General features: G+C 38.3%; 1 protein-coding gene across 9 annotated transcripts in view; it reads left to right on the top strand.

The window, feature by feature from the left end:
• The window catches only part of ncalda (neurocalcin delta a), an 81,647-nt gene that overhangs the window by 64,369 nt on the left and 4,298 nt on the right, over positions 1–12,980 (top strand). For 5 of the 9 annotated variants that reach the window (XM_015009399.2, XM_015009401.2, XM_015009402.2 and 2 more), the window contains 2 exons: positions 4,151–4,561; positions 11,893–11,998. In XM_015009399.2, the coding sequence (XP_014864885.2) occupies positions 4,184–4,561; positions 11,893–11,998 (484 nt within the window). In that variant the 5' untranslated portion in view covers positions 4,151–4,183. The remainder of the gene's footprint in view (positions 1–4,150; positions 4,562–11,892; positions 11,999–12,980) is intronic. The other 4 variants (XM_015009400.2, XM_088006050.1, XM_088006052.1 and 1 more) reach the window with 1 other exon arrangement.

A 12,980-nucleotide genomic window follows, 5' to 3' on the forward strand; every position in this document is an offset into this window, starting at 1 on the left:
CACACACACACACACACCCACACACACACACAGACAAAACAGGTCGATCTAGCCTAACTACCCTATTATTTCTTTAAGCTAGCTGCTTAGATTGTGGTGTATTTGTGGTAAAGTGACAGCTCAGTCACATTGCCTTTTGATGTTTTCATGCTGATAGATCTGAGAGGAATTCATGCACAATAAGAAAACACACAGAGTTAAGACAGAAAAAACGAGTGAAGAAACTTGCTTTTATTGTATTCTAAAGATTAGCTAAATTTTCTTTAAATTATCTAAAATATTTTGACATTTCTATACTCTCAAGTCCACTCACGGTCTTATCTGCATTCATTGAAGTCCCTGACAGTTGTTTAGCATATTTAGCAAAAAAAAAAAAAAAACCTTGAACAACTGTCTGAGGAATTTTGCTTTTTAGTAATTTAACACTAACACACACACAAACACACACTCCCACAGTGTCCTCACAGTCACACAGGTCGGTTTGCAGCAGCGACCTTGGTTGGCTGAGGATGTCATCAAAAGCAGTAGAGTGGCAACAGGTGTATATCTGCAGGCTGCAGGTAGAGTGCATCATTACAGGTCACAAAGCACCCAGGGTCGGTGATAACAGCTTTGTTACTGTGTGTGTGCGTGCACGCGTGCGTGTGTGTGTGTGTGTGTGTGTGTGTGTGTGTGTGTGTGTGTGTGTGTGTGTGTGTGTGTGTGTGTGTGTGTGTGTGTGTGTGTGCATTCGTTTGTGCGTGTGTGTGTGTGTTTCAGCTGTTTGGTATCAGTACTTACTGTCAGGTGGGAACTCTCATAGATACAGAGCTTGGCAACAAACTGAATTGTTACCACTGAGGAAAATCTAAACCATCATCTTGTTTACGCTGTGGAAAGACAAATTATGGATTAAATATTCTTTATAGGAGCTTTTGGTAAAAACTGATAAAAAAAAGATTAAACAAGTAACATTTATTTACACTCTAGGGAATCCAAGAAAAACACCTTAAAGTAGCTAAACAATTCAGCATAAATTCAGCACATGCACATGCTTTGCCTCCATATGGAGAACTAATTGTTTTTGTTCGTTTTTTTTCCATAGCAGAAGCACAGCTTAGGGATGTTATGGTCACTTAGACGCTTTGTCATTCCCAGCTTTCCGCTTCTGTCTGATTTGCCATGGAGTTTAAAGACACGGCAGCCTGAAAAACTCCTCTCTGATCCATCAGCACAACCGTGAAAGCAGCATTTGCTGTTTTGAGTGATCTCCCTTAACAACTACTGATTGGACCGCAGAAAAACTAAATGCAGTCAACTGCCTGTACTTAACTTTGTATTTTACGGTCAGAAATCTGTTTAAGGGAACTAATGAGATGCTATGCAAGTGTTCCAAACCACTTTAAACAACTTGAAAAATAGTTAAAAGTCAACATCTTAATTGATACACTTACATAGCAGAACCTTGTCTGTGTGAATATTTAGACTTTAGCTTGTCTCACTGAACCACAATGCTTAAAAATGCAACATCAATGCTGCTATCAGGTCTGTAGACCACATTACCCTAAAAAAAAAGCACCTAGCACACTGGACACACACACAAATATTTATGAACTGTGCTGCTTACATTTGCATGTATATCTGTATATTCATAACACAAAAAAGTCAGAGCAAATTTGTGTGAAAGTGGCCAACACTGATATGTTAAAAAAGTGAGAGTGCTGCAGCCACTGAAGGGATGTGAACTCCAACACCAGTGCAGTCGATTTCATCTCCTATGGTTTCCAACTGCAGCCTTTAATTCACTGTGGTTTTGTGGATACAAGCGACTCATTTCCTGACACTTTTACTTTACATACAATCTCAAACACCGAGGCGTGTGCAAACCAAAGAGGTCGGCCATTAAGCTATTTCTCACTCCCAATTGCATTGGATTGCTGCAAAATATTAAGAGCTATTTCAATACGAGCATGAACGCTTGTTGTACAAAAAGACACAAACGATATTTGAGTGCAATCTCTTTATGACCAGGCACTTCCTGTTTGTGCTAGCAGAGAAAGAGACAGGCTCAAGTCATCACCACTGTGCCTCTTCTCACTGTTCTGATCTCAGCAGACTGACTTTCGGTCTGTGTCACTCATTTCTCTCAATAGAAGTCCAACACTGCTGTGTGAACAAAAATACAGATTCAAACCATTTTTATGAACGGAGCTACTTGGGAATTTTTGCCCATGATGTCACCATTAAGCTGATTTGAAAATGAAACACTGTATAGTTTCTAGTGAGCGAGTTATTGTGATAAAAAGTACTCTGAGGTGTGTTCCTTGAGATGTTTTATGACTATAATTTTCAGCTGACCTTTCTCCACTCTCAGCCTGCAGTCAGCCAGTGTTCCCTGAAAGTAGACGTGTCACTTTATCCTCAATCAAATGCTTGTCAACCATTCTGTCTGGGTGAATATTTTAAGCAAATATTGCATTTCTCATTTAACAGGAACTTATAAATTGAGTATAAACAGCGCGAATGGGCATTGTAAAGCTGCATCCGCTTCATAAAGACCTGAACTACAAACACAAACTTCTGAATGGGGAGAAATAGTTTCTCAAGAATTTATTAATGTGAAGGATCTTCTTTAAATACCTCATCTTACGTAATATTTGATGACACCACGTTTTCCTTCTTGTGCATCTCAGCCTAATTTGGCGTTTAATCGAGAGAGTTTAATGGGGTTATTACAGGCACGCTGTGCATATGGTGCTGTGTTTACTCTGAGTACACAGACCTGCTTTCCATGGAGGGCTCCAGGAGTTTGTAGGATAGATTTTCTTCTGTCCAAATGAGGGTGTCTTTGAGGTGTTTTAATTTTTGGGTCATACTTTGTGAAGTTTCCTATTTAACTATTCAAGTAGATCATTTTCCTACCTCACGTTTCAACACTTTTTTTTATGTTGGCAAACTTTTGCTGGTTCCAGTTGCCTATAATGAATTGTGAACAGTCAGAAGCTGCAGATAAAAACTGAGCGCTGGGACTTAACGAAAAATTAACTGAAAAAAGTCTCATTTATGTTTAAAGTAATGGTCCTGCCACATTATTGGATATGTATCTTTTGATTCAGTGGTGTAGTAATACATAGTAGCAAAGAAAAATCATTTTCCAGGTAAGTCAAAGATTACATTATTGGGATATGTTGAAAAGTTTAACCACAAGACTGATTCGGTTCTCACACACCATGTCCACCGCACCACTTTTATTGAATCAACGTCACACAACGGCCCAATAACATTGCTTAATTTCACATTAATATGAGCTACCTGCATTGACGAAGAGACATGTTTGAAACGGAAAGTCAAACTGACAGCTTGGCCTACTTTCTGATTCATTTAGGTAATATTTGGTGACCCTCATAAAGGCCCGTTCTATAAATTAGAATATTATTGAAAAGTTTACTTAATTTCCAGAATTTTATCACTTTATGCAAGTTAATTACACACAGGAAGATATTTGAAAGCTGGTGTTTCTGATTGCAGTTAATGAAAATTTCATATTTAAATTAAAACATTGCTTAAGACCAATGAAACAAATTTTTTAATACAGAAATGTAGCCTTAATGAAAAGCATGTTCAAAATGTACACTGAACACTCTTCAGTAACCTGAAGAAAAGTCAGAAATTGAAAAAAAAATCTGAAAACTGAAGAAATGTCAGAAATCTAACAAAAAAGTCTGTGAAAAGTCACAAATTTAAAGGTAAAAGTGTTTTTTTTTGTCAGTCTACTCAGCTTAATGCATATTTTAATTTTTTGAATATGACTGTAGAGCAAATTCCATGTGGAGATAGTCATTGCATGAAAAGTACGAACATTTATATAAAAAAAGTAACAACACACAAACTAAAACTGCCCATCCCTCTGCTAATTCCACACTCCTGATCCCAATACACTCACATTACTCAGAACAGAAACACATCAAAAGTGACACAGATTCTCGTTAGACAAAATCCACCTTTATTTCCTCACCTTTAGACCTGCGTAACATGCATTTATCAAAATTCAACATGTAAGAACATGTAAACTTTGAATTGTTCTCCTGAGATGAAAGCTAGACGTCCTGAAGTGCATACTAACTGTGGCATCCTAAAATCAAACCGTCTTTCCTCTGTGTCTCCCTCCCAGCAGCGAGCTGAGTGATTGACAGGACAAACAGACATGGGGAAGCAGAACAGCAAGCTCCGTCCCGAGGTGATGCAGGACCTGCTGGAGAGCACAGACTTCACCGAGCACGAGATCCAGGAGTGGTACAAGGGCTTCCTGAGGGACTGCCCCAGCGGGAACCTGTCCATGGAGGAGTTCAAGAAGATTTACGGAAACTTCTTTCCATACGGAGACGCTTCCAAGTTCGCCGAGCACGTCTTTCGCACTTTCGACGCCAACGGTGATGGGACGATAGATTTTAGGGAGTTTATCATCGCTTTAAGTGTGACGTCCCGCGGCAAGCTGGAGCAGAAGCTGAAGTGGGCCTTCAGTATGTACGACCTGGACGGGAACGGGTACATCAGTAAAGCTGAGATGTTGGAGATAGTGCAGGTGAGTGTCTCGCATCATATTTAACCAGCTGCAGGCAGTACAGAAAACATTCTGAAACTCCCTGATTGTGTCTTGACTGACTTTTAGGGAACACATGTAAGAACTAGAACATTGGACTAAAGTAAAACCTAACAGTGCTGTAGCTGTATCCGTAACACAGCCCGTGTCTGATATTGTGAGCCTCTGCTGATATTTTAAGAACAGAATACCCAGGAAGTGAGAGGAAGTTCTGAAAGACATGGAGCTGGATGTGGCTCTTTCTACCACATGGCTTCGGGGAGATAAGTCGTTCTAGATCCCACTTTTTGTGAACATTGAAATGTGTCTGAGCTTTTAATATGTTTTGTTGATGTAAAAACTCTTTTTGCCTCTAAGTTCTGACTGCCACTGCCCTGTTTGCCACACCATGTTTTTAAAGTTACATCTGATTATAACTTTTAAAGGTGGGTGTTAAGGGGCAGCTCTGAGGCCTTGTCCACACATAGCCGGGTCTTCATAAAAACAAATGTCTTCACCACATCGTTTAAATAAATAGTATGGCACACACTGGATCAGTTTCAGGAGAGTTTTCTTCCACATGTACAGGACAAATCTGCTCCTGAACGTTGTTTTAAACATGCCAGACCTATAGGGGGGGGGGGAGTGTAACACAAAGCTGAAACCTGTCAGCCAATCAGATTGCTTCAAAGCAATCAGGATTTCCTGTCAGAAATTAAACATGGCACCAGAAGGTTCATTGATGTGGAAAAATATATAGGTTGAACTACTTTTAAATAGCCTGTTAGAATATGAAGTTAGTAAGACAAAACGATGTTGATTTAGAATCATGTCAAAGCAATTAAGTAGATATATTGGTGCATTATTTGTCACAGACCCTAAATCTCTGTTTTCCCATGAAAACAAATGCAGCATTTTATCAAATCTCCACTTTGGTTGGAGTTTTTATAAGTATTTATTTTTAGTGATTTGAAACTGAGTTTTTGCATTAATGAAAAGTCAAGTATAAGAATTTTTTTTACCAGATATCCACATGTGGACTATAGGCCAAAGACTACTTAACATATTTACAAATCCAAAATGTGACTAGTATTTACCAAAAATGTAGAATTAAATACTCTATTTCAGCAAAAACCTGCCAACCATGTTTATGTGTTTTTAAATTCTGTTTATTTTACAGTTTAGAGTGAATTTCATTTTGTTAAACATGCGTTTTTGTGGTCTGATCTTTGACAACAGGACAGCTTCTTTTTGATTCTTCTACATTAACTAATAAACTCAAGATTATTCATACCTGGCACATTTACACCTAGGTGTTTTTCATGTAACCAAGAAGTTTTTTTTCTGATAGGAAATGACCTTTGGGCCCTTATTCAAGGCACTTGACCCCAGTTTGTCTACTGATGTCTGTATCAGTGTTGAGTAGGGTCAATCTGGCTGAGTGAGACATGTAGTGTACGAGCCCTTTGAGCAGTCAGCGGCTCTAGAGAAATGCGAAGTTCAGGAAGTTCACTTTTTTAATTATTTACCTAAACCAGTCTCTGCTGGAAGTGGTGCAATTACACGATATCCAAATGTAGTGGTTCTTAAATACAACTAGGTGGAATTATTTTAAGTTTATGTTTTATATGGTGGAGAAAAATTTAAAACTCATCAAAAGCTCAAAATGATTCGGACTTTCCGGCTGATACGTAAACTTCTGGCAGGGACAGCAGCTTTGGCGGCTGGTTTTACTTCCTGATTGCTTTATAACTCTGTGTCTTTCTCATATTCAGTGAAATCATTTCCTGTGACTGTTTATGCCTGTTGCTACATGTATGAAAGTTTTAGACTTAAATTAAGCCTCCTTCACTTTTTTCAAGGCAGCTGCAGGAAGTTAAAGGAAAGAGATCTGACATGTGTTCCATGTTCTTACCTTAACCTTACCCAGACTGCAGCGAGTCACACCTCAACCTGTCACTTCCTTCTGCAGCCTAATGACATCAACCTTCTGCCTGCTTCCCATTAGAATCTTAAACTGTTTGCAAAGACTAAAGTGCTGAACGCACTGACTCAGATTCTTACAGGCTTTTCTCCAGGCTTACCTGCTCAAACGAGGGAAAACATGACTAGTAGACATATCTGCATCTTTATGTAGCTGCAGTTAATTTAGAATTGATTTCCTTCCTACTGTAGTTATAACTGAAATTCAAAATTTCATTTTGATATGTTGTGGTATCAAATGCCATAGCGATGGAAGGGACAACAAAAAAAATGCACCAGTCTCTGTTTGCTACAAATCTTTTCTACATCCAGTCAGAGGAGGAAACACAAGAACTGGTCTAAAATAAAACTTTCCTATTATTAGAATCATCATTACAGGCATTTTTAGCACACTGGTGTCACTTAACAACACATGAATAACTGCACCCAACCATATTTTGAAATATATTGATATGTGTGGGTCATCTCACAGAAACAACAACGGCAGAAACACTAATCAGTCAGTTTATCATCATCACATTAATATGATGGAGTAAGAAAAAAATGAAATACTAGAATGAAGTCATAACAATGCGAGAGTAAAGTTGTAGGACAATGAAGTAGAAATAATATGAGAATAAAGTCATAATATTAGAAGACATAAGTAGTAATTTTATGATAACTACTACACAAAATACAGTAAAAAGTTAAAATGAGGAATACTGAGCGTCTTGTGAAGTTATATATTTTGGCATCAAATTTACTGGACATACTTTTACTTTCACTACCAGTGCCACCAGAATGCATTATTTCTCAATATTTAAACAAGTTGCTGCTGGCATAACAAGGAATGTTTAAATATTCTAAAGGTGGAGTTGAAGCTTGATGATTTTAGAGCTAAATTGGGCCCCCAGATCCCTGATTATTTATTTCATTTATCTAAGAACCTTTCACACTAACCTGAGGTGATAAATTGTGTTTGCACTGATCTAAAGGTCAGAGTATATGCCACACATTCATCATTTCTTCTCAGTATTGCGGTTTTTCTGTGTCACACAGCAGCAAGAAGGTCTTCTGTACCTCTTACCTCTCCATCTGCCAGTTATTCAGATAAAATACTGTAATTGCTCGTGGGCACAACATTTACTCTGTCATCCGTTCACCTTTTCTCCGCTGAGGTGACGGCTCGCCGCTCTCTGCAGCACAAAGTGAGATTTCAGTTTGAGACAAAAAAAGAGAATTTCTCCATCTGATCTGAATGCTTTCAGTTCTGGTTCCTGCAGTTTGAAACTCACCTGAAGTGTGTTAGGTATTAAAAAGCACCTAGTTAGAATTATTTGCTTTAGAAGGACATAATGATTGTTGTTTTTAATCTTCATTTTGGACAGCTCGCTATTCAGATTTCACTTTTTGTGACGAGTAGTCAGCTACAGCCGCGTGACTGCCGCCACTTTCCGATGCTTCACCCAGAGGACCCTGCCATCCCTCCCACTGATGCTTTTATGTTTCGTTAGACACCGGCCACCATTGGCCAGTGACGGAGAACTCCAGCTCTCTCCCACTATTTAATGCTCTCTCCTGCAGAGAGTGCGTAAACGCTGCTGATGCTCATAATTAGCCTTACTGTGGGAGTAATTGAATGATCAGAGTCGGCATGGCTCTTCAGACAATGGCGAAAGCCGAACACAGAAATGCATAAAGCTACATCATCCACTCATCAGCAGCTGATATCTCACGCCTGCATGTCTTTCATCAGGAAGGCTGTGCTGTCAGCAGAGCAGACGGGTGCAGGGCGGGGGTATTTGTTCCTGCTGGCAGGTGGAGGGAGGGGGGCATTCATACAGGTCATCTGGTGAGGCAGAAGAAAGCAGTTCAGTGGAAGAGAATCATTCACATTTAGCTGGAGCAGTTCAGACTGGCTTCGGCTTCCTCTGATGACACTGTTGACATATGGATGGCAAGTCTTTCTTTTGCCTTTTCACTTCTTAAAACTCTGACTGAGCCACCCAGGCAGAACCGCTGTTAGCCCAACTGTTAGCCAGTATGGTTAGCACTTCCTCACGCTAGAAAGAGAGCTTTGTGCTTTACGGTTAGAAACAAGTGTGCTGTTTGCTAAGTATTTTTACCTGAGTTCTATGTTAATGGATACTTTATATTTCCAAAGGGGTGTGTGTGTTTTACTCTTACTTGAGAAAAGTTTTTAATGGCTACTTTTTACTTTTACCCTCATCTGCAGGAAGAAACCCTGGCTTCTTTTTGGTATGATTGGTATAAGCAAAGTTAATTTATCGTGGCTGGTGTGATAATGGAGATGATTATGCAAATAAGGATTCTTCATAAAATCAAGAAGATTATGGTGAACCCTGACCATCCTCTTCATCAGACTGCCTTGAGAAAACAGAGGATCTTCAGTCAGAGGTTTCTTCAGATTCACTGTAATACAGACCACTACAGGAGATGTTTCCTGTCAACAGCCATCACCATCTACAATAACTCTTTGAAGAATCTTAACTGAGCTACAATGAAATTTAATTTCATTTTGGGATTAATAAAGTGTTTTTGAATTTGAATTTTAATTTGAAGGGAGCTGAAGGTTAACACAAGCTGACAACATGTAAAACAGCAACACTGAAGTATTTAAATTCAAAGGTTTTACTCATCAGGGCATACAGTGCCAGAAAAAAACATTTGCCGGCTTCAGAATTGTTCCTCTTACGTTTTTCAAATCATAAAAAAAAAAATCATCCAAGAAAGTGTTAAAAAAAAACAACTTTTATTTATTAAGATAAACCTTCTCAATCAACTTGGCTTTGTGTAAAAAGGTAATTGCCCCCCAAACCTCCAAAGTGGTTTGAGGCAATAACCACCATGAAGCGTTTGCAATAAACTGGCAATGAGTCTCTGAAGTCCTCAGTTAACCCACTCAGTCTGCTGCACAATGGTTTTCCTTCCTCAGTATTGAAAGGTGTTGAAGTTGGAACAGCCTGTTTAAGGTCACATTATCTCCTTTGGATTTTAGTATGGACTTTTACTAGGCCACTCTAAAACTTAGAAATAGTTTTTGACAATTGTGAGACAAGTTTATATGTTCTTTTCTATATTAGGGCTCCTTTTTGAGATCCTTCTGCCTACTTCATGTTGTCAGGACGGTTCTATTTAAATGATGTCTTTATTTTGGTCTGAAGTTCTTTAGGCTTGGCTGTAAAATGTGAAACTGGAACAAAACATGCATGATTTGACAGGGAATAGCTACATTCCCACATAGCTGGTTTGGATCGTTTTTTTTTCCTTTTAATAAATGAAACCATTATTTGACAGAACTTTTTTGCTTACTCTGGTTATTTTTATTAATTTCCTAACAGCACATTTTATTCGTTTCAGAACATTAAATGTTCTGAAACATTTAAGCGAGGGGGGGAAGCAACAACTAAAGAAATGTGTAAATATTGACATACTTTTCTTTTTTACACTGATTTAAAATCAGATTTTAGAAATGAGGTTAAGATCCTAACAGCACTTTAAGTATTTATGGAAAGTGAGAGATGTCAAGATGTTCCTATTGCCTTATCTTCACAAGACATGGCAAATTCTATACTTTTCAACCTCACAAAATATCTAAAAGTCAAATTTGACTTCTTACACTCAAAAATTTAGAAGTTTTTTCTTGAAAATTTCTGAGCTTAATCCCAAAATTTGAGTCTTTCTCTTGCAAATTTTTTTTGGACTTTACAAACTCAGAAGTGTTCTTGTTTTGTCTTGAAAATTTCTTAAAATTAATCTCAAAATTTGGAAATTTGATCAATTTTCTACCTACTACGACCCTACTGCTCTGATACAGAAGTTACATAAAGAGAGAAAAAAACTGAATGGACTGATTGAATTCATGAGTGAGTGCGCCCCCTGAGGGAGAGACTCTGCACACAGTTGGCGTGTCTCATCTTCAGTGGGAAATGTGATTTTGATCATATTGAGATTGCACAGCATCAAATAGATAACAGCTCCCTGTTGGGAGAGGGAGTCATATGCAGCATTTGGAGGTCTTAGGGAATTAATTCAGAGTAAATCAAGTTAAGACGACACGCGGTGCACGTCCCATCATTTCACTCCTTATTGTCATGTAGGGATTTAGGAACTAGATCCAGTGTGAGTGTGTTTCTCCAGATAAGGCTGGCAGCTGACTGTGATATTGGCTAAACGTCCTGAACACTCATCAGATAATAACAGAGCCGGCTCTGTGCTGAAGTCAGGGCCTGATATTAAGTGTCAGTGTTGGTTGTCCCTCCGCTCCTCTCTGACCCGGCTGCTCCTCCATCCTGCTTCTGGGTAATAGGTAGCATAATCAACACCTATATGGAGCTCTGGCTGGCCTGTAATCACAATCAGCCCTGCTCTGCTCACATATCAGCTCCCATTCCCCTCAAACCCACCTCCCCATTAGAGACACAGAGAGTGGGCTGTGATTCCACTGTTTACTGCCAAACAGCCTGCCACGCAGCACAGAGCAGGGGGAGACACAACACGGGTAAATAGTCTGTCAGGGTTTGTGTGCGTGCATATGTTTGTCTACCTAAGCCGTGAACGTCCAATCGCAGAGCAGAGCAGAGCAGCGGAGCGGAGCGAGCAGAACGACTTCATACTCGTTCACTCTGAATGAGACGGGTTGTACGACTTCTGAACGGTTCCTTTCATGAGTTGTTCATGAAACAGAAGAAAAGTTTTGTAGTAAACTGTTGCAATGAGGAGCAAATCAGTTAATCACATCATGAATGGAAACAAACTCAATCATTTCCATTTTGCATGATTTATCATTATTCCCTTTCTACGAAAAACTGGATGATGAAAGTCTTCAGTCTGGTGTTTTGGTTTGGAGTAGAGACTTCATTATTCATTTTACTTGTTATTTCTTGTTTTTTTTGCTCATTTATTTTGGATATTTAAAAAGTCTTGCAGTTCCAGTGTTAAATGTTCAATAGAATTGAAAGTTTATTGACCTCTAAGAATTTGTTCTTGCATTATTATGCCATTACGATCGTATTACTTGAAAAACGTCTCCAAACAACAAGATGATGGTTTATTGCAATAACTTCTCCAGTTGTTGGGCTGGCACTGTTCTGAAAATGGTTTTCTGCCAGCAGAAGCTTCACATGCTGCAGTCATAAAACTGGAGTAAAATTTTTAATATGCTCTGCTAATAAAAAGATTCTGGTGTAATGACAGTTTACACACAAAACACACTGTTATACTCGGAGTGGTGAGCTGACCTCATAGTCATGTTAGCTTAGCCTCCTCATGACTGTGGGAGTCATAGATGCCTTATGAATCAGGGGAGATGTTAAAATGTTACTCCAACAGCAATGTGTCCTTTTCTTTAGGCAATATATAAGATGGTGTCGTCTGTGATGAAGATGCCTGAGGACGAGTCGACGCCTGAGAAGAGGACGGAGAAGATCTTCAGGCAGATGGACACCAACAGAGACGGTGAGTTTGTCTTACACAGTGTTGTTTTTTTATTGGGTCTTCATATATCATCTGCACACTCTTGGATCAGTGGCCTCCCTCAGAAAGAACTGGTTTAATGAACTGTTTGTAAAACACAGCTGGAAACATTCCTGTAGGTGTCAAACCTCCTCTGAAGAGAAACAGAAGGAGGTTTTCTGCTCGTTTCAGCTAAAAGAAAAAACATGTTAAAGAAAATACTTGTTCTTTTCACACAACACTAATCATGGAAAAGTATGAGAATCATAACCTTTGATAAAAATGACCAAAATTTCATGGTATCATACTATTTAACAACAGTGTAATAATAATAATAATAATAATAATAATAATAATGATAATGAAAAGTTGAAGATGATGTAATTAATTTAATTTACAACAGATATCCTGTAATTATTTCCACTGTGGCCAGGACTGGATACAATATTGATTGTTACAGTATTAATTATCTATAAACATACACCTGCAATTTTGATTTTATATGTGCAGACTAAGCACCTGCTAAAGTTGTATCAACTTAAGCACTGAATAGTGTAACTTTGTTATTAGTTTGTTAATTAGTCAGGCTATCTGCTCTGGTAGCAATAACATCAAGTATTTGAGAATTATGAAGTTACTGAATTTTTTACATATAGGAGTATGTATCATTGTACTAAAATTTGTATTTTTAAAATATTTTTTCTTTAGAGACTAGGGCACCAAAATGTTTTTTCTTAAAGATCAGCAATCGGCCAGAAAACTGCAATCGGTGCATCTGCAGTGTAAAATCTGAAAATAAATGTAAAAAATAAAAAAAAATAATTCAAAGATTGAAACAAAGCAAAGCAGCCATCTCTGTTTCAGTGTGATATATTCCCACCATGACTCTCCATGTTCCTTCATAATGACATAATGACTCTAATGTACATAGGAATGTAAAAAGGAATCACAGGAATGTGAAAATGGATTTAAAAAGGAAAGTTAA

The sequence above is a fragment of the Poecilia mexicana genome, unplaced genomic scaffold, assembly GCF_051168715.1.
Source record: "Poecilia mexicana isolate PSO_F unplaced genomic scaffold, ASM5116871v1 scaffold_6, whole genome shotgun sequence".
Taxonomy (NCBI): domain Eukaryota; kingdom Metazoa; phylum Chordata; class Actinopteri; order Cyprinodontiformes; family Poeciliidae; genus Poecilia; species Poecilia mexicana.